General features: G+C 44.1%; 2 protein-coding genes across 3 annotated transcripts; both read left to right on the top strand.

The window, feature by feature from the left end:
* gpr63 (G protein-coupled receptor 63) lies at positions 1-4889 on the top strand. Its single transcript, XM_072676667.1, has 2 exons — positions 1-238; positions 2979-4889. The coding sequence occupies exon 2, from the start codon at positions 3185-3187 to the stop codon at positions 4325-4327; it is 1143 nt and encodes a 380-aa protein (XP_072532768.1). The 5' UTR covers positions 1-238; positions 2979-3184; the 3' UTR covers positions 4328-4889.
* Positions 4890-6474: 1585 nt separating this feature from the next.
* Positions 6475-18584, top strand: ufl1 (UFM1-specific ligase 1). Of its 2 annotated transcripts, XM_072676653.1 has the most exons (19): positions 6476-6724; positions 8209-8354; positions 9049-9077; positions 9233-9330; positions 9459-9573; positions 10100-10230; positions 10794-10852; positions 11003-11149; positions 11787-11962; positions 12246-12422; positions 12641-12761; positions 13025-13141; positions 15177-15297; positions 15706-15872; positions 16074-16204; positions 16681-16761; positions 16862-16947; positions 17618-17798; positions 18127-18584. In XM_072676653.1, exons 1-19 carry the CDS (start codon positions 6651-6653, stop codon positions 18337-18339), a joined length of 2370 nt encoding a protein of 789 aa, XP_072532754.1. In that variant the 5' UTR covers positions 6476-6650; the 3' UTR covers positions 18340-18584. The 2 variants fall into 2 exon arrangements, with proteins under 2 accessions (XP_072532755.1, XP_072532754.1); XM_072676654.1 differs by lacking the exons at positions 17618-17798; positions 18127-18584 and adding an exon at positions 17093-17595 and having other exon boundaries at positions 6475-6724.
* The last annotated feature ends 310 nt before the right edge of the window (positions 18585-18894 follow it).

The raw sequence follows: 18894 nt of genomic DNA, 5'->3' as shown, positions 1-18894 counted from the left end.
GCGTATTGGGGGAGCTGTGGGGCTGAATGGCGGAGTGGCTGAAGATTATTAATCAACATTTATTCGTTTTTATAAAGATTTTGTGCACCTTATAATGATTTTATTCGTCTTATAGAGATTTAATTTGGCGCAGGGATATTTTTTTTTCACAAGATGGATTATTGTTTCGTTGTTGAAGCGCTGATGGTGTGTTTCTAACAGCTCGGGTTGGATGAGGATGCGCTCAGAAAACACGCAGGTAAAAACAAACAGCTCCTCTTATTTCTCACTGTGTTACTGATCTCCATATTACCGATTACTCTATTACTGATCATTTTATTACTGATCACTACTACTACTACTACTGATCAGGGTCCAGGTTCCCAAAGCATCTTCTTGTTAAGATCATCTTATCGGATGGAGAGAGTGGTTGGTGTGATACTGGCTCAACCATTTGGGAATTATCTTGGAGGCTAAGATGCTTTTTTTTTTTTTTTTTTGGTGGAAACCCCGGGTTTATTTGTTGACATTGCCATGGGTCAGCGTTAGACTGGTTATTAAATGTATGTTTTTTTTTTTTATTCATTTTTTTCAGTTTCAGAGATAAGAGGTTTTGTTTTTCTAACTGGGAGAGGGGCTTCTGACCTAGTCTGACCAGAGGAAGCAGCTCAGTGAATCTTAACCTTAAACCTCATAACCTTAAGCTCATACTTAACACTGAACTCCACATCTCTGCTCGGGATTAAATCTACATCCTAATCTCTAAATCTCTGTTCAGGATTAGCACTAACCTCTAAACCTCTGTTTAGGAATAATCCTACACCATAAACACCAAAAGCTCAGGATTAAACCTGAACCCTAAACCTTAATCGTAAGCACAGATTTGATTTGATCTGACCATTACCTTTATCCTTCAGTCCTACAGTAAGGCGTTCTACACTCAATTAATTTTAGGTTTAAGTGTCTGTTCTAGTTGGGTTTGTGGTTTGTCTCTACTTATGTTCAGGTAATGATGTCCGTCTTTATTCTGCGTTATATAGTGGAGAGCGGGGAGTGAGATAGTGGAGTGTGCTCCAGTAAGGAGTGTATTCTTGGTACTGTAATAGAGGAGCATGTGTGGTGACTTTTACAGTGGAGAGTGTGTTGAAGTGGATAGAGAACTGTAAGATTCCCAAACCTTACACCTAAAACCCAATGGGCCGTTTTCCCGCACAGGGGCTTAGATTAGGTCCCTGACCAGTCTTTGAATGAAAGACACCATGGCGTCGGTGTCAGGGTGGAAACAACGAGCCTGTAGAAGGGAAAAGAAGGCCATGGCCTCACTGGGTCGAGCCAGTGACAGAGAGTCTGGAGGAGGACAAAGATCACTGTGAAGTCATTAAGAGTCGGGGTGAGAGGAGGGTGAAGGTGACTGTGTTGTCAGGGTCGATGCGGAAACAGAGGGTCTGGAGTAAGGTTAAGATCAGTGTCCCAAAACCCCTTCACCCTCAGAGCAGGCAGAAAACCTAATACCATCTTTGATTACAGTGTAGCGAAGAATCTCTCCATCATCTTTAGCTTGTTCCTGTAGCACAGAAATGGGTAGGCACTTCTGATGCCATCGCAGTGCAGGTAGAAACGTTCTGAAGTTCCTCTCTACGATAATTCATTAAAAAAGGGGGACTTCCAGGAGTGTTTATTCATATTAATATCGCAGAAGAGAGTGAATCATTTTTTCCCCCACTTCTGGAGAATCTGCTGTCTCAACCCACACACAGCATCTTTGGAAATAGCAGGCCAAGCCCACAGCTCATACAGTCTCCACAGGTTCATAACATCATACAGTAAGAACAGAAATGCATTTGTGTCCACTGATCACAAACTGAACTGCACATCTGCTTAGGGTGAAGCTCTCCTATCAGACGTTTGAGAGTTAAAACGTCTCGTTGTTCTCCCGTCAATATGGTGGTTGGTGCAACATATAAAACCACTAGCTGCTATGAGCTATTACACCATGTGGGAGACCAGGGTTCAATTCCCAGTCTGAGTGCGCTACACCAATGCGAGTCCTTGGGAAAGACTCCTAACACTGTAATAACTGTAATTTTGTAAGTCGCTCTGGATAAGAGCGTCAGTTAAATGCAACAAATGTAAGTGTAATGTAAATGTAAATATCAGTTAGGTCAAAGAAGTTGGAAAACGGTGAGTGTTTGAAGAGTTTGCTGATATCAAAGTAAAATTCACTAACTGATGTTGAAAGTTATATTCCATTAAATATATATTATTGTTATTATTATTTTTTTTTTTTTGTTAAAATGGGACCAGACAGCTCTTACTCTCTTTGGTTGCCTCCCCTGGGTGAGGGTTACTGGTTTACTGTGTTTCCAGCTGTGGAGAAAAGCAGAAAAACAGTCCTTCCGTTTTTCGCTTAAGGGACATTATCAACTGGGACTGGACCCTGAATCTCTAGGGTTACCAGCAAGTTCTCTGGCTGCTAGGTTACAGCTGCATCAGGCTGAGACTCTTACTCTCGCTCTTGCAGAGCGGGTGTGAAGGGTCCTGAAGATTTAAGGTGTGTTTTACGCTCAGTTTACATTTGTTCTGGGGCATTCGTGTGGTCTTCATGCAGGCCTGACTTGTAGAGTTTTCTACAAGAAACTGCTTCCAGAATGGGGACAACAATTCTACGTACAGGTGTTAAACTCCAATAAGGTCCCATGTTACTGTGGTTTCAAGATTGTGACGTATCACCCGCTGGAACGTTCTCTGTTACCACAGCAACACAGTAGACCAAGCTGGGCAACAATACACAGAGTTAATGGTAGATCTATCAATTGTTCCCAACACAACAATACAGCAGCAGCATCTCTGCCTGGACTGCCATGTCTCGCAGTGAGCAGTGTGTTTGGCCCAACCTAGCAGATCTGTGTTGCACACAATAAATGTCCCACTTGTTAAATTTGTTGAGGTGGCGATTTATGCTAATACTGTTTTGATTTTCTGTTCCTGTCTCTGCACAGGCTCTCCCTCTGCTCTGAGATGTGTCTGTGGTCAGCTGCAAGTTGGCTGAGAGTTCAGTGGCCAACATGGTGCTCCAGATGCAAGGATGTTGTTTGCTCATGTTAGTGCAGCAGGCGAAACGCCAAGCACTGCCCAGTCTACTGTCCTATCCCCTGCCCTGTCCAGTTCACCCACTGCCATCAAGTGACCAGACACAGTCCATGCCATGGAAAACTCCTCATCCTCCTGGGAGAACAGCTCAGGGGCGACCAGGACGCTGTGGGTGACGGTGGCCCCTGTGGGGCAGGATGTGGCGCTAACTGAGGTGCAGAGCCTTGGACTCCCCCTGCAGGTCTTCTTCTGCCTTGCCATGGCCTGTGTGCTGCTGCTGGCTTTCCTGGGGAACGTTGTGGTGTGTGTGATGGTTTACCGCCGCGCTGCTATGCGCTCTGCCATCAACATTCTGCTGGCCAGCCTGGCCTTTGCGGACATGATGCTGGCGCTGCTCAACATGCCCTTCGCTCTGGTCACCACAGTCACCACGCGATGGGTGTTCGGGGACTTCTTCTGCCGGCTTTCGGCCATGTTCTTCTGGCTTTTTCTGCTAGAGGGAGTGGCCGTGCTACTCATCATCAGTGTGGATCGTTTTTTGATCATCGTGCAGAGGCAGGACAGACTCAGTCCTAGACGAGCAAAGGCCCTTATCGTTGTGTCCTGGACGCTGTCCCTGTGCCTGGCCTTTCCGCTGTCTGTAGGATACCCAGCCTTACAGATGCCACCTCGTGCCCCCCAGTGTGTGTTTGGCTACACGGCTGAGCGCGGATACCACGCCTACGTGCTGCTGATCGTGTTGGTGTTCTTCTTTGTCCCATTCTCGGTGATGCTGTACACATTTGTGGGCATCCTGAGCACCATCCGGCACAATGCTCTGCGGATCCATTCCAACTCCGACTCGATCTGCCTCGGCCAGGCCGGGAAGCTAAGCCTTACGGGCTTGCGCAGACCCTTCCACATCAACATCGACATGAGCTTCAAAACGCGTGCCTTCACTACCATCCTCATCCTCTTCTCCGTCTTCACCGTGTGCTGGGCTCCGTTTGCCGCCTACAGCCTGGTGGCCACCTTCAGCAGCTCCTTCTACACCAGCCGGAGCTTCTTCGAAATCAGCACGTGGCTGCTGTGGCTTTGCTACCTCAAATCGGCCCTAAACCCACTCATCTACTACTGGCGGATAAAGAAGTTCCGCGACGCCTGCGTAGACCTCATGCCCAAGTACTGCAAGCTCCTCCCTGAGCTTCCCGGTCACACCCGGAGGAGAATCCGCCCCAGTACCGTGTACGCATGTGGGGAACATCGCTCTGTGGTGTAGGACCTCAAAATGCTATTTCTGGGAATACTTTAAGGAAAAAAATAGAATTGCTCTAATTTCACTTTCTCTAACTGTAGTCGATCAGCTGAAACATGGCTAGTGCTTCCTCACTTTTACACTGGAGCTGCATGTCTAATAGCTAAAAAGTAATGGAAGCTTATAGCAATCACATTGGCCTTGTAGCTCTAGCACTAATCGGTGGGGTGTAACCTTCCATGACTTGATAGTAGTGTAAGACTAATGAAGCGCCAAACACGTCTCGGCTAATCGACTACAGTCAGGGGTATAATATATTATTATTTTGTCAGACTGTCGCTTTAAGATAAGTGAAGAAAGTGCTGAGCTGTAATGTTTACCTGAGTGGAAATGACAGAATGGCAGTGCAATGGTGTGATTAGTTTACAGTGTGTGTGTGTGTGTGTGTGTGTGTTGTCGGGTTGTGGACACAGTGAGCCTGGTGTTGTAGAATGTGCCGTTAAACCAGTTGCTGCTTTATCAGTGAAAATGTGCAATTTTTAGTGTCTTTATTTGAAACTCAATTAAAACGTTTGTTATATTGGTACAGTGTTGTGTGTTTCTGTGTGTGTGCTCTGAAATGTTGCTTTAGCACACTCTCCTCGAACCCTGTCATACTCTCACTGTTTCCTTGAGCTGTACTTTTGTACCTGTTAGTAGAGAATCCGTGATCAGTGTGTTGGACATGAGCTGATGCTGTTACGGAGGACCGCAGACAAGATGTACTCATCGTCGTTGCTCCTGCGCTGCTTACCGAGGGAGCTGAGGGCCGCGGAGACCCTCTCTTAGCAACACACCAACACACACTCTGTAGCACGACGAGGATGGTTCATTAGAGAAAGCTTTTCTTGCAGAACAAGACAAATGGCGCCCTAATTACAATTCCCTAATGAATAAACACACGCAGCACAGGTAGTGCACTTGCCTCAGGACTGACTGTGTCCCATGGTTAAAGTTGCAACAGTCGGAAGTGCTCTGTGCTCCTGAGGAAACCCTGGTCGGAAAAACAAATGTTCCGATACGGAAACGCTTCTTTGTTTTTATGAAGGTTTCCTGTCAGTCATGTTATAGCCCCGCCCCCTTCTCCGCAAACAGACGTGAGTATGAGAAAGATGCCTCATAAATTAAGCGTGTTGATTTTGGGTAAATGGCCACAGGAAGACTAAGATAAAAAATCCCAGTCCTAATGAATGACTGTTAAAAAAAAATAGACCCCCCCCCTCCCCGGACAGGGTGCCAGTCTATCACAGGTCACCTCACACACAATGGGTCATTTACAATAGCCATTATTTTTTGGGGGGGGAGTTAGGAGGAAACCCATGAAGACATGTGGAAAACACTCCTCACAGAGAGAGACTAGCTCAGACCCACAACTCCAACTCTGCTGCACCACTGCATATTACAGTATTTAACATTATTAAAGATTATTATATATATATGTTTGTTCATATTATTACTACTACTATTATTTGTAGTATTATTAGTATCATAATATTACTGATACTATTATCATTAGTGCTACCAGATTCTCTGGCTGTGGGAAAAATCTCAAACTTTTCTTTATTTACTGAAATAATCCCACTTCATTGACTGAACGCTCTTTTCTGCTTTTAATCTATAAAAGTATTGGTTTAGAGTTAAAATGTATTAGTGTTTAATTTTGAGTAAATACTTTTTTTTATCATAAAATGTGCATTTATGATCATATTGACCTTATGTATGAGAATTACAAAAACGTTTATAAATATTTTTTACTTATGCTTTACTTATGGCCTGAAAATTTGAATTTAATCTTAATTAGTACATTAGTACACAGCAATGACGTAAAACATTTTAAAGATTAAAACGATGTATAAGAAGGTATGTCAGAGCGGGGTGTTTGGCCGGGCCGGCTCGCCGTACTCCGCTCCCTCAGTGCTGACGTGGGGCTGCTGTAGGGGCGCGTTCCAATTCGCAAGGTGCAGCGCTGCCTAACGAAGGAGTGCGGTCGCTCCGTAAAGATTGTTCCCCACTGAACACTAGAATTGGAAGTAGAAACTAAACACAGAGCTAGAGAACCCGAGTGACAGTTAGAACTCACGAGTGCCACATAGAACAGCAGCGTTATATCTAGAACACTGAAGTGATAGCTGGGGCACTACATGACATATTGGGACGCGTCAGAGTTTAGAGGCTATAGTTGACGTTGGGGTTCCGGATTGGGTTCATTTCTCTCCGCTAACCCAAAACAGACCCTGAATCCGCAGGAATATCTGAACCTGCAGAACGACCTGCTTATTCTCCTGTGTTTAGAGGAGAACGAGCAGTCATGGCGGACTGGGAGGAAATCCGGAGACTCGCTGCAGATTTTCAGAGAGCTCAGTTTGCAGATTCAGCTCAGCGGTGAGAGAAACACCCACTAAATTCAGCAGTACATCTAGCTAGCTAGTTACTAAAGCACATCCAGCTTCTGATGCTACAAAACGTATCAAGTCCCCAGGAAGTATTTTACTTTAATAGATAATAATAATAATAATAATAATAATAATATCATAAATAAAAAAGAAGCAAAGCGGTTTACTAACGTCTGCAGTTACATTCACACTGTAAGCTAGCTAACTCCGCTCAACCTGCTGCTTCTTTAAGTTCTTTAACTGAGGGGAAAAAAGGACATTTTATATTTTAAGAGTTTAAATCGAGGTGTTAAATCCTGAGAAGAGTATCGGGGGTGAAAGGAGATGGTTGTGTGTAAATTGTGTCACAGCTCCCTGCCGGTGAGCTATAGCTAGCTAGGTGCTAGAGTAGTTAAGGAGGCTCTGCTAGCGGCGCTGTCAGAGCTAGCGGCGCTGTTAGTGCAGGAGACCGATCAGCACAGCTGCAGTTATGGACTCCTGTGGCCAGGTTCACAAAATATCGTAATAAAAACACTTAAATATAAAGAATTTGATCAGAGTGAGTTTTAAGTTTTAAAAACTAACGTAAGAAGTTCTCCCCTATTCTGTGGTGAAAGTCTTAATTACTTTCTTAAGGTTTTCTTTAGAGACTCCTCGTTGTTTCCTTCTGTAGCAGTTTTCTGCATTTGCAGCTTTCATAAACGACAATTATTTAGTTTAATCCGTGTTAAATCATCTCTTTTTTGAGATGATCAATTGTTTATTTGAAGCACATCCAGGACGATGTGCTTCAGCTACAGATGTTTTAGTCTCTGAGCTCAGCTCTGAGAAAATACACAGACATATAAAGGTGCACGTATTTGTCACTGTACAGCGTACAGCGAAATTTAACCCATCTGGTAGTGAACACACACTCACACACACACATGTGTTAGGGGCAGTGAGTACAGACACACACCCAGAGCGGTGGGCAGCCAACTCCAGCGCCCGGGGAGCAGAGAGCGTAAAGGGCCTTGCTCAAGGGCCCAACAGTGGCAGCTTGCCGAGCCCGGGAATCGAACCCACAACCCTGTTATCGACAGCCCAGAGCTCTAACCGCTGAGCCACCACTGCCCCTGCCATGTCACTCAGCAGCCAAAGATAGTTTGATAGTTGTTAGCTGCAATAACCTCGTAGCTCCAGTGACAAACAAACTGTTGAACTGTTCCTGTAAGTGGAACAGAGAATGAAATCAGGGATGACATTGCATTAGATTTATGGCTTAGGGGGCTACTCATTTACTATGACTCCTAAACACGTCAGTCATGGGTTTTTAGAGTAATGAGAGGCCTAATGGTGTTAAGTAGTAGTGCATTACTCCTGTGTTAAGCTCAGGTCTGATGTTAGGTGCTATCATATCACACACAGCAGCCACAGACCAGTAACTACAGGTGTTTTTCTCTGTGTGTGTGTGTGTGTGTGTGTGTGTGTGTGTGTGTGTGTGTGTATTCTCAGCCTGTCTGAGAGGAACTGTATTGAGATTGTGATGAAGCTGGTTCAGGAGAAGAAGCTAGATGTGGTTCACACTCTCGACGGGAAAGAATACATTACACCGGCACAGATCAGCCGAGAGATCCGTGATGAACTCTACTCACATGGAGGTAAGGGTGTGTATGTAAGTGAGTCGGGGATGAGTGAGCAGCATCATGCTGTGGGGATGTTGTTCCTCAGTGAAAACTTGCTAAAGCTTGGAAGAACCTTATCCTGTTATCCCAAGTGCACGGCCAAAAAACACAGGAGTGCTCACACATTAAAAGTGAGTTCTTGATCGGAGGCACTGTTTAAAACCTCGCAGCTCACAAGCGTCATCCAACCAATCTGAACAACCTGGAGTATACCTTCAGGAAGAAAAGGGTGGAAATCACTTCCAAACAGGGAGCAAAGCTAAGAGAAACTCACCCCAAGACCCTTAGAGCTGTTGTTGCAGCAGAAAGTGCTTTCTAACAGTAATAGTCTGAGGGGGTTGAATGCATGCAGATGTGCGGACAAATTAAAAGGAGCAGATAGGTTTGGCCTAAATTTAAGCTAAACCTAATCTAAACTGATTATTTTCATATATTTGTTTATTTAGTCTTTTTTTAATTGATATTTTATTGTTATATCTGGTCAGTAAAGACTGTTTTGTGTGTTTGGTAGGTGTTGTTTGAACAGGTGCAGAATTCAAATTCAAATGTAGTGGTGTTGTTTTTTTTATAGATAATTCTGAAAATAATTGTACAATTTGTTTTTATTTTGGACAGTTAGATTTCAGTTTTACTGTTTACAAATCTGATTTTAATGCTCTGTGTTTTAAAGGGCGGATCAACATTGTGGAACTCCAGAAGGTGGGTCTTTATACAGTGTTTAGTCTGTTTGTGCTGATGTTGTTTAGGCTGATCGATTGTTTAAGATGACATGTTGGTGTGTTAAGTTCATAAATGCCTGTTAATGATTATTAGTGATTATTGATGGCTGACACAATTTGTGATGATTCTGACAGATTATTAATGTTGACCTGGTGCATGTGGAGAGCCGAGCCTGTGACGTTTCAAAACAGGATCGAGGAACACACCTGATCTTGGGTCAGCTGATCGATGAGTAAGTGACATTGGGCATGAGGAGGTGTAGGAGGTTCTTGGCTCTATTTGTCTGTGTTTTTTATTATTATTATTATTAGTAGAAGTAGTAGTAGTAGTAGTAGTAAAGTAATACTCTGCCTCCTGCAGGAAGTATCTGGACCAGCTTGCAGAGGAAGTGAATGATAAGCTACAGGAAGTGGGGCAGGTGAACACCGCGGAACTCTGCAAAACCTATGACCTACCTGGAGAGTTCCTCACACAGGTGTGGCACAGAGAACAGGGTTACTGCACTATGTTTGCTCTGTGATGTAGTATTGCCTAACTTAACACAATGCTTGTCCTATAATAACACTATCATAGCACTATAACATGATCCTAACGTTATAATAACACTATGCTTAAACTGTCCTAACTGTCCTAACCGTCCAAAGGTATGAGGTCCGGATTGACCGTAATCCCGGTATGCATCAAATAAGTGCAATTTATCTTATAAAGACTGCAGAATTGGCATGTTCACCTGTTTATTGTTTGGCTATTTTCTGATTTGCACAACATAAATATAATATATACTTATTTAAAGTCAAGTAAGCCTCTGTTAACCCACAAAGATATGCTTACTGTTTTATTAATACTGTATATGTCTAAATGTATGTGGACTGTGGTATAAACGTTCGCTCATACCATCTGTATAACGCTATCCTACCGCTAAGGTAATAAGATGTTCTAACTTTCATAATGTTTGTCTCTCTCTCACTCGCTCTCTTTCTCCCTCTCTCTCTCTCTTGCAGGAGTTGTGTGGTCGAGTTGGGCGAGTGATTGATGGACAGGTGGATGAGTTTAATCGAGGTGTGATTTTCACTCAGGCTTTTATCCGCAGACACACAGCTCGAATACGAGGGGTCTTCAGTGCCCTCACCAGGTGTCTTTCTCTCTCTCTCTCACACACACACACACACAGGTGTCAAGTAACAAAGTACAAATGCTTTGTTACCTTACTTAAGTAGAACTTTTGGTTATCTCTACTTTACTGGAGGAATTACTTGTTACTTGTTAAAAATAGCCTCATTACTCCTATAGAACTTTTGGTTATCTCTACTTTACTGGAGGAATTACTTGTTACTTGTTAAAAATAGCCTCATTACTCCTATTTACTCCATTTTTCACCATTAACATTTTAACAGAACATTCTCCTCATTATGGCTTTTAGAAAAATGTGTTTTTTTTTGGGGGGGGGGGGGGGGGGGGGCTGTGGCTCGGCCTAAGCTTTTGGCATTTTGAAACCAGTACTTTTACACTTGAGTAAAAAGCTTAAGTTGATACTTGAACCTCTTTAGACGTCTTTTTTAAAACCCTAGTATCTCCACTTCTACCTGAGTAATCAATGTCAATACTTTTGACACATTTGCACACACACACATACACACACTTATGTGCTCAATGCTGAACAGAAGATGTTTACCTTGTTTGTCTGTATGTTTTTAGGCCTACAGCAGTCAGTGCTCTGGTCAGTGCATTTGGCTTCCATGAGAATCTGTTATACTGTGAGTATTGTTACATTGATTTGTGAGTCGCTTACAAGTGTGCACAGTAGTACGCTAACCTGTAGAATACACTGTGGAATAAAAATAAATGGAAGCCACACATGTCTTTAGCTTTGTGTTTGTGTGTGTGTGTATGTGTGTTTCCTGCAGCGGTTCTGGAAGAGCTGGTGAATTCCGGACGGTTGAAGGGTACGGTGGTCGGTGGTCGGCAGGATAAAGCTGTTTATGTTCCGGAAATTTACTCGAAAACACAAAATGCCTGGGTCGACTCATTCCTCAAACAGAACGGATACCTGGGTACCATCAGACTTCATTTGTAACCCCTATACACACTGAATGTAGACTTCGCCTTTAATCCCGAATTACACTAAACAGACTTCACCCCAATCCTGATTCACACTGAACACACACTTCACTTGTCATTCTTTTTGAATTCCTTCCTCTATTGGGGTTAGAGTGTAGGTTTAGTTTTTGGGTTTAGGGCATAGGTTTAGGGTTTGGTAGAGTTTACAGTGTAGATTTAGTTTTAGGGGTTTGTTATGGTACGGGTTTATGTTTAGGGTTTAATGTTTGGTTGGGTATAGTTTTCGTGTTTAGGTGTTGGTTTATACGTTTTGTTAGAGTTTAGTGTGTAGGTTTAGGGCTTTATTATGGTTTAGGGTATAGGTTTAGTTGTAGGCTTTAGGTTTTGTTTGGGTTTAGGGTGTAGCTTGGGGTCAGGTTAACGTTTAGGGATCCATGTTTCATGGTTAAGTATGTAGATTTATTTTGAGGGTTTTGTTTTGTAGGATTTAGGTTTAGTTTTAGTTTTTAGGGTAAAGGTTTATGGTTTGGTCAGGGTGTAGGTTTAGAACTTTTAAATATTTTTAAAGGTTTAGGACTTTTTGGGGACTTTTCAGCTGATGTTTTAATTGTAAATGTTTTTTTTCTGCAGAGTTTGAGGCACTAAGCCGATTGGGTATTCCTGATCCAGTGGGCTACATTAAGAAGCGTTTAAAATCAAGTAATCTGCTGTTTCTGAGAGCTTCGTGTGTCGGGCCAGAAATTGTAGCCCAGTTGGAGGCATCAGTGGAGGAGGCTATCAGTTCACAGACCTGGGTTGACCTGCAGGTAAACTGTAACCCTATACCCTTACTTTCACTGTAGCAGAAAAGGTGCTCAACTTATGTATGTGTACAGTTTCCATGAGAGGGTGGTTTTGTATTTACTGCAGTGATGTAAAAGGAAATGACACCCCCCAGCTAGAGGGGGAGCCCAGTAGCAAAAAATACCAATTCATGCATAATGCTTGCATAATGATGACTTACTCATAAACTCACCATGTACTTCTAAAGCCTCACTCTGATTGATCTGAATGCTGTGTAAACTCTGTGTAAACTCGTCCCCTCCCCAGCCATTGTTGCCCAGCTGTCTGTCGGAGGAGGATGCAGGGCTCCTGATTGGTCAGATTCTGCGGACGCAGGGTGCTCAGTCCACCGCTCGGGTCCTCGGCAATGTGGTCGTCAGTGAGAATTTTGTTGGCAGCTGCATGGCGCTGTTTGATGACATCATGCAGCAGAAGGCACAGAAGGTGGGACCACTATTGGTTGTTTAAACTGACACTTCACCAGACTAAGGTAGCTAATGAGCAGTGAAACCTTTTGACATTTTACCACAGTCCTAGAGCTACGAGGCTAATGTAGCTAACAACTAAAGGAAGTCTTGCAAGTCTGTTTATATTTATAATCCAGGCCCTGATCAAGGTGTGTGTGTGTGTGTGTGTGTGCGTGTGTGTGTATATGAGTTTAGGAGGTGAAGAATAACCCTGTGTTTTTGGTAACTGAGGAGGATTTGAAAGTTTCAGCAGTGCTGGAAAGCTCTGCCCCCTCCAGGAAAGACAAACGAGAGGAACGACGGAAAAAAGCTTCAGGTGAAATACTCACTGGCCACTTTATTAGAAACACCAACCTTGTACTTCCACATACTGGCTACTTTATTAGAAACACAGTACCTTGTACTTCCACATACAGGTCATTAGAAAATCTGGCACTTTGTAGGTCAGAGGTGGCCCAAGGCATACTCGATTTACGGGCCCTAACGCCACCAGGGGGCCCCCCAAGAGCACCCCCAAGATATCATGATAAAAATACATATTAAATGTGTGTGTGTGTGTGTGTGTGTTTGGATTTTTAGAGGGCAGTGGAAGTGTGAAATCAGGTGGAGGAGGGAACGCCCGAGAAATCCGAATCCGAAAAACCAAAAAAAAGAACCGGAGAGACGAAGAAAGTGACGATGAGGACACTACACAAAGTAAAAACACACACACACACACACACACACACATTGTCATAGTACTGTTTTCACTCACTATAAGACAAGAGAATGGCTTTCAGCAAAGCCTCCCCACACCCTGCACCTCCACCCCCACCTACACCTCCACCTCCACCTACTACCATGTTTACTGTTGATAAAATGTTTTTAGGTCATTGTCCTGAATACTTGTTCACTCCCAGGACTGGTTATTGTTTTGCTTATTATTATTATTATTATAGTTATTGTTGCAGATTTGTACTTGAAGCCCGAAGGGCTCTTGGTGCGCTTTTGACCATTACCAAAGTACGGAGGAGCTAGTCCGTTCTTGGCTTTGTAGGCCAGCGTCAGGGTTTTAAATCTGATGCGGGCAGCTACAGGAAGCCAGTGGAGAGAACGCAGCAGTGGAGTCACATGGCTGAATTTATGAGCGTTGAAGACGACCCGTTCCGCTGCATTCTGGGTGAGTTGCAGGGGCCTGATGGTGCGCAGAGGGAGACCAGCCAGAAGAGAGTTGCAGTAGTCAAGTCTTGAAGTGACGAGAGACTGAACGAGCACCTGGTCGGCCTCTCTAGAGAGGAAGAGTTGAATTCTCCAGATGTTGTACAGGAGAAATCTGCGTGACCGAGTTACATTTGCATCATGACCTGAGAACGATAACTGATCATCCATGACTACACCAAGGCTTCTAGCTTCTGTAGAAGGAGTGACCAGTGAGTTCTCAAAGGAGATGGCAAGATCGTTTTTAGGTCCAGCAGTTCCCGGGATGTACAGCAGCTCCGTCTTGCTGGGGTTAAGTTTGAGGTGGTGAGCCGCCATTCAAGCGAGACATGCTGAGATGCGGGTAGAAACCTGTGTCAGACGGTGGAAAAGAAAGCATGAGTTGAGTGTCATCGGCATAACAGTGGTAAGAGAATCCATGAGAGGATATCACTTTACCAAGAGAGCTAGTATAGAGTGAGAAAAGAAGAGGACCAAGAACTGAGCCTTGTGGAACGCCAGTGGTAAGACTACAAGGAGCGGACATGTTACCTGGTTTGAGCGTCCCTGCAAGTACGATGCAAACCATCGCCATGCAGAGCCGGTAATTTCAAGGATAGACAGGAGGATCTTGTGGTCCACTGTGTTGAAAGCTGGAGGATCAGAACCGATGACAGTTTGGCAGCTTTAGCTGCATGGAGCTTCTCTGTAACTGCAATGAGAGCAGTTTCAGTAGAGTGTGCAGCTTTGAAGCCAGACTGGTGGGGGTCCTGAAGATTGTTTAGAGTGAGAAAGAGAGACAGTTGGTTGTAGACGGAACGTTCGAGAATCTTTGAGAGGAAGGAGAGAAGAGAAATGGGTCTGTAGTTGCCAATGTCCAAGCTGTCCAGAGTTGGCTTCTTTAGGATAGGCACAACTTGAAGGCGGGTGGTACATAGAGCTGTTTATGATGAAGAAGATGAAAGGAAGGAGGTTTGGAGCAATTGTTTGGAACAGTGGGGATGGAACAGGATCTAGCGGACATCTTTGTGCAATGTTTTTTTTGCAAAATAGTATCTAATGGGTTTCATCCTTTTTTTGTTTGACAATAAATGCCTGGCAATTTCTAACAACGTTTTTGGACGTGCAGCATGTCTTCCTGTAGAAAGCTACAAATGAGAAGCCGTTCTCACTTTTTAGATTAATCATTTTCATGATACTTGACACACTGTAGACCACACCAAACCAACTGCAGAACCACCGTTTCCAGGAAGACCGGAGATCAGAACTCTGTACCCCACCTGGGTTCCAAAACAGTGTTCAGTGCTTTATAATTCTCTTGGATCCATTTCTGTCCTGTCTCCTTCTTCTGGTGGAATAATCGAACTGTGACCTTATCTAAGGGGAGCAAGAGCAGGTCTTTAACCAAAATGGCACACTACCCCCTCTTGGAGTAGCGATTAGACAGCTTGTGGTTCTACAGCAAATCTAATCTACAGATCAACAATCCTTACTTTATTTTAATTGTAGAAAATGAACTTATACATAAGACCTCTCTTTGTGTCTGTGTGTGTAGGACGTAGTAAGCAGTCTGAGGTGGCGTTTCTGTCTGTGGAGAAAATTCTGGAGGTTCTGGAGGCAAAAGTTACAGACTACCCTGAGGACACACTAGAGCAGCTCGCAGAGCAGCTTCTGAGGTACACCTACAGACCAAATAAATTATATTAAAGGAATGTAACGCAGTTTAAAAAGGTACTATTCACTCATCAGTCCACTTTAGCCCTGCCCATTCAGCCTAAAGCAGTTTAGCCCCAACCATTCAGAGCACTTTTTTTTTTTGCCCCACCCATTTAGCCACGCCTACCCAGTCAACAGCACTGTAACAGAATGCTGTCTGGGTACTTAATTCTCAGACCTCGGATCCATTCTCAGAAGGTTATTTTCACCACAACTAAAGCTGGAGTGTGTAATACACTGCCTTCATTTCTTTCTGCAGAGCTTCGTAAAACACTGGTTTAATTATAATTATTTAATTATAAACACTGGTTTATTATGAAAGACAGAGGAGTCTTTACACTGAAGCTAATGGTGTCCTTCTCTTGCAGGCCGCTGACCCTTAAGTACCAGGAAGTGATCCACTCGGCTTTTCTCTCGTCCAGCTCATCCGGCTCCAGCGGGAACCGAAAGCAGAACGTGAAGGACGTCCAGGAGGAGATAAACAACCTGTACAATAACATCCGCCTGTTTGAGAAAGGGACCAAACTCTTCTCAGGTGACTAAGAGTAGCGTTTTTCAATGCTGGCAACAAACACAAACATCACCTCAAAACCCGCACAACACACACGCAACACTTTAATCAGTCTTCAACCTTTTGACTCCATCATCTCCCACAGCTGTTACCATGATCCGGCAAGTCTTTTTAAAAATGACATTCTGACTGCATTGCTGTGCCCATTGCCCATGTGTGCTCCAGATGATACTCAGCAGCTGATGATGAAACACGTCCTGCGCACTGTCTGCACTGACCTGACCAACATTCTACTTAACTTCATGTCAGCCGACCTCATGATGACCACGGAGAACCCCAGCTCCATTACTGCTGAGGTCAGCACTGCCATCACCATGGTTACCACACCAGATCAATGGTGTTAGGGTGACTGGGTTGATCGTGTGAGCACTATTTAATAGGGAGCTCCACTAACACCCTGATACACTGGTACCATGGTAACCACACCCGCATTTCACACAGAGACCGTGTCACTTAATCAGCTTAGTAACTCACCTTTCCTTAGCGGTGTGTGTGTGCACGCAGGACAGATAATTACAAGGTTCATTGAACAAACTGATACAAGGTCAGTTGACACTGTGCAGCGGTAATCAGGGCTGCGGCCTCCTCAGTGAACGTGAGTGAACATTTTCCAAAATGTCCTACATAACTAAAAGGGTTCATTATAGAGACCATTATAATTGTGGTGATAGAAACCAGGCATCGCCATGACAACCACCCACACACACCAATGATATGTATTATATTTAAGATAATAGTATCTTACGATGGAGTGTTTGTGGGGTTTTTTCAGGTGAGACTGAAGATTCTGGGGAAACTCCCTGATGAAACTAAAGCGCCGCTGATGAAACTCCACAACAGCCTGAACGGAAAAGTGGGTTTGAATAAAAGTGTGTGTGTGTGTGTTTACATGTTGGACTGTTGTGGTTAATGCAGAAAATAAGTAAATAAGTGTTTCTCTCTCTCTTTCTCAGACTGTCGAGGACTTCCTGTCCAGTCTCGAAGCTGCCACTGAGGATTGTGGGTTGATGCTGAAGAAAGCAGATAAGAAAAAAGAAAGGTAGATTTTAATCACATTTTATCATGTGTACTGGTGTAGATCTGCCTCCAGAGGAGTTGTGGTGTGTGCATGTTCACTCAGCAGACATTAAAATAGATCAATCATTTTTTCTTCTTCATTATCATCTGGGTCACTGTGGCAACAGGTCAAGCACTGAAGCCCAGGCATCTCTGTCCCAAGCAAGTTGTACCAGCTCCTCCTGAAAAATCCCCAGGCACTTCCAGGGGGCATTCTTATCAGATGCTCAGACCACCTTAGCTGTTGTGCTGAAGAAACCTCCTACATAGAGGCCAGCAGGACAATGTCATCAGCAAACAGCAGATACAATTCCTGACATCCTCACCAGCAGTCCAACGGCAACACTGAACGAGCTTGGCCTAGTGCCCGAGAATACGGACACAGCTCTCGCACCCAGACCGAACAGGTCGCATTAGCGGCTGTGGCGTGTCTTGAGGAACACGGTCGTAGGCCTTATCTGAGTCCACAAAACACATGTTGGGCCTTGGGAGACTCTTCCAGGGGGATACAGCCACTGGCAACCTAGACCTTGACATCAGTTCTTGCAGTTGCTTGCAATGACATCCCCCACAGGCCCCACTGGAGAAGGGCTCCAAAGTTTACTCAGTGCTACTTTCATTTCATCAGCTGTGTGTTTGTGTGTTTGTTTTAGGCAGGCTCTTCTCCTCCATAAGCAGGCTTTATTGGAGCAGCTGAATGCAGTGGAGGATCCTGCTCTGATCCTGCACCTGACCAGCGTCCTGCTGTTCCAGAACCTGATGCACTGCATGCTGCACGCTCCAGGCCGCTGCGTCCCCAACATCCTCAGCACCCTGCAGCCCAAACTGCCTGAGGTAATGACCTTCAACTCGTTACATTACAGCGATGGTTAATTTTTTTCCACCACTTACATTCTGGTGCCTGAGGCACTGGAGCTACAGGACAAATATCAGAAGGTAATTTCCATCCTATTAAAAGTGGAGCAGAAAATTCTAATAAGAAACCCACCTCTGGATCCAGTGCTAATTGGAGGGAATAAGATTCCATTTCATGTTTGCCACATTGTCTTCTTAGCTACAGTACTAACTGGACATGCATAAACTTTTCTTTACGTGTAAACCACTTTAGCCTCGTAGTTCCATGCTATCATTTAAAATGGTGTATGTGTGTTTTGCTCCTCAGGACCAGTATAAGTTACTGGTGCAGTATCAGGGGCTGGTGGTGAAGCAGCTGGTGCAGAGTCACAGTCAGGAGAAAAAGGCAGATGGGGCAGAGCAAGGTGGCGAGGACAGTCCTGCTGAACTGGAGACCATGCTAACGGAGCTGAACAGTCTCAGCAGTAACATCAAAGAGCTCGTCCTCAATCCGCGAAAACCATCCGCCACGGAGGGCTGAGCGCACAGCCGGAATGGTGGAAACTGTTCGGATCACCTGCCTTCAGACAAACAAAGTAGTAAAACCTGAAGACATTTCTTAATTAAACATGAATTATGTTTACTGTTATAAACTAATGACAGCTGAAATTCAGTGTTTAATAACAGACTGACCTGGAACTGAAACCCAGACTGAAATCCCAGCTGACCCTCACGCTGAGGGTTTTGGGAACTGCAATGAAACACAAATAAAAGTCCTCATAATGATGTGTGATCCGTTTACTAATTGTTTGTGTGCTTGATCAGTTCACTACATCTGCATTTAGCTCCCACCAGCCTCAGGAGCAACACAAACAATTTGAAGTTTTTATGGCTTCCTACTAATTATATAAAATCCAATTGACATTTTAATAACTGTCGACAACAAAACTATCAACTATCGCCTTCCTTTTTTTAAAACAGTAATTCTTGATGATGATGATAATACAGACACTGTGGTTTGCTGAGCTCCTTGTAGTTTTCTATTGCCTTTTTTATATGCCATACATCTATAAAGACCAGCCTGTGAATGGTAACT

Source organism: Salminus brasiliensis, chromosome 1 (genome assembly GCF_030463535.1).
Source record: "Salminus brasiliensis chromosome 1, fSalBra1.hap2, whole genome shotgun sequence".
NCBI classification, from domain to species: domain Eukaryota; kingdom Metazoa; phylum Chordata; class Actinopteri; order Characiformes; family Bryconidae; genus Salminus; species Salminus brasiliensis.
Note: the sequence above shows the minus strand (reverse complement) of the source record. Positions and strands in the feature narration are given on the sequence as shown.

Coding starts and splice junctions, on each gene's coding strand:
- gpr63 (XM_072676667.1), top strand. CDS start 3,185: ATGGAAAACTCCTCATCCTCCTGGGAGAACAGCTCAGGGGCGACCAGG.
- ufl1 (XM_072676653.1), top strand. CDS start 6,651: ATGGCGGACTGGGAGGAAATCCGGAGACTCGCTGCAGATTTTCAGAGA. Junction 9,574..10,099: donor CTGGAGAGTTCCTCACACAG/GTGTGGCACAGA, acceptor TCTCTCTTGCAG/GAGTTGTGTGGTCGAGTTGG. Junction 16,205..16,680: donor CCAGCTCCATTACTGCTGAG/GTCAGCACTGCC, acceptor GGGTTTTTTCAG/GTGAGACTGAAGATTCTGGG.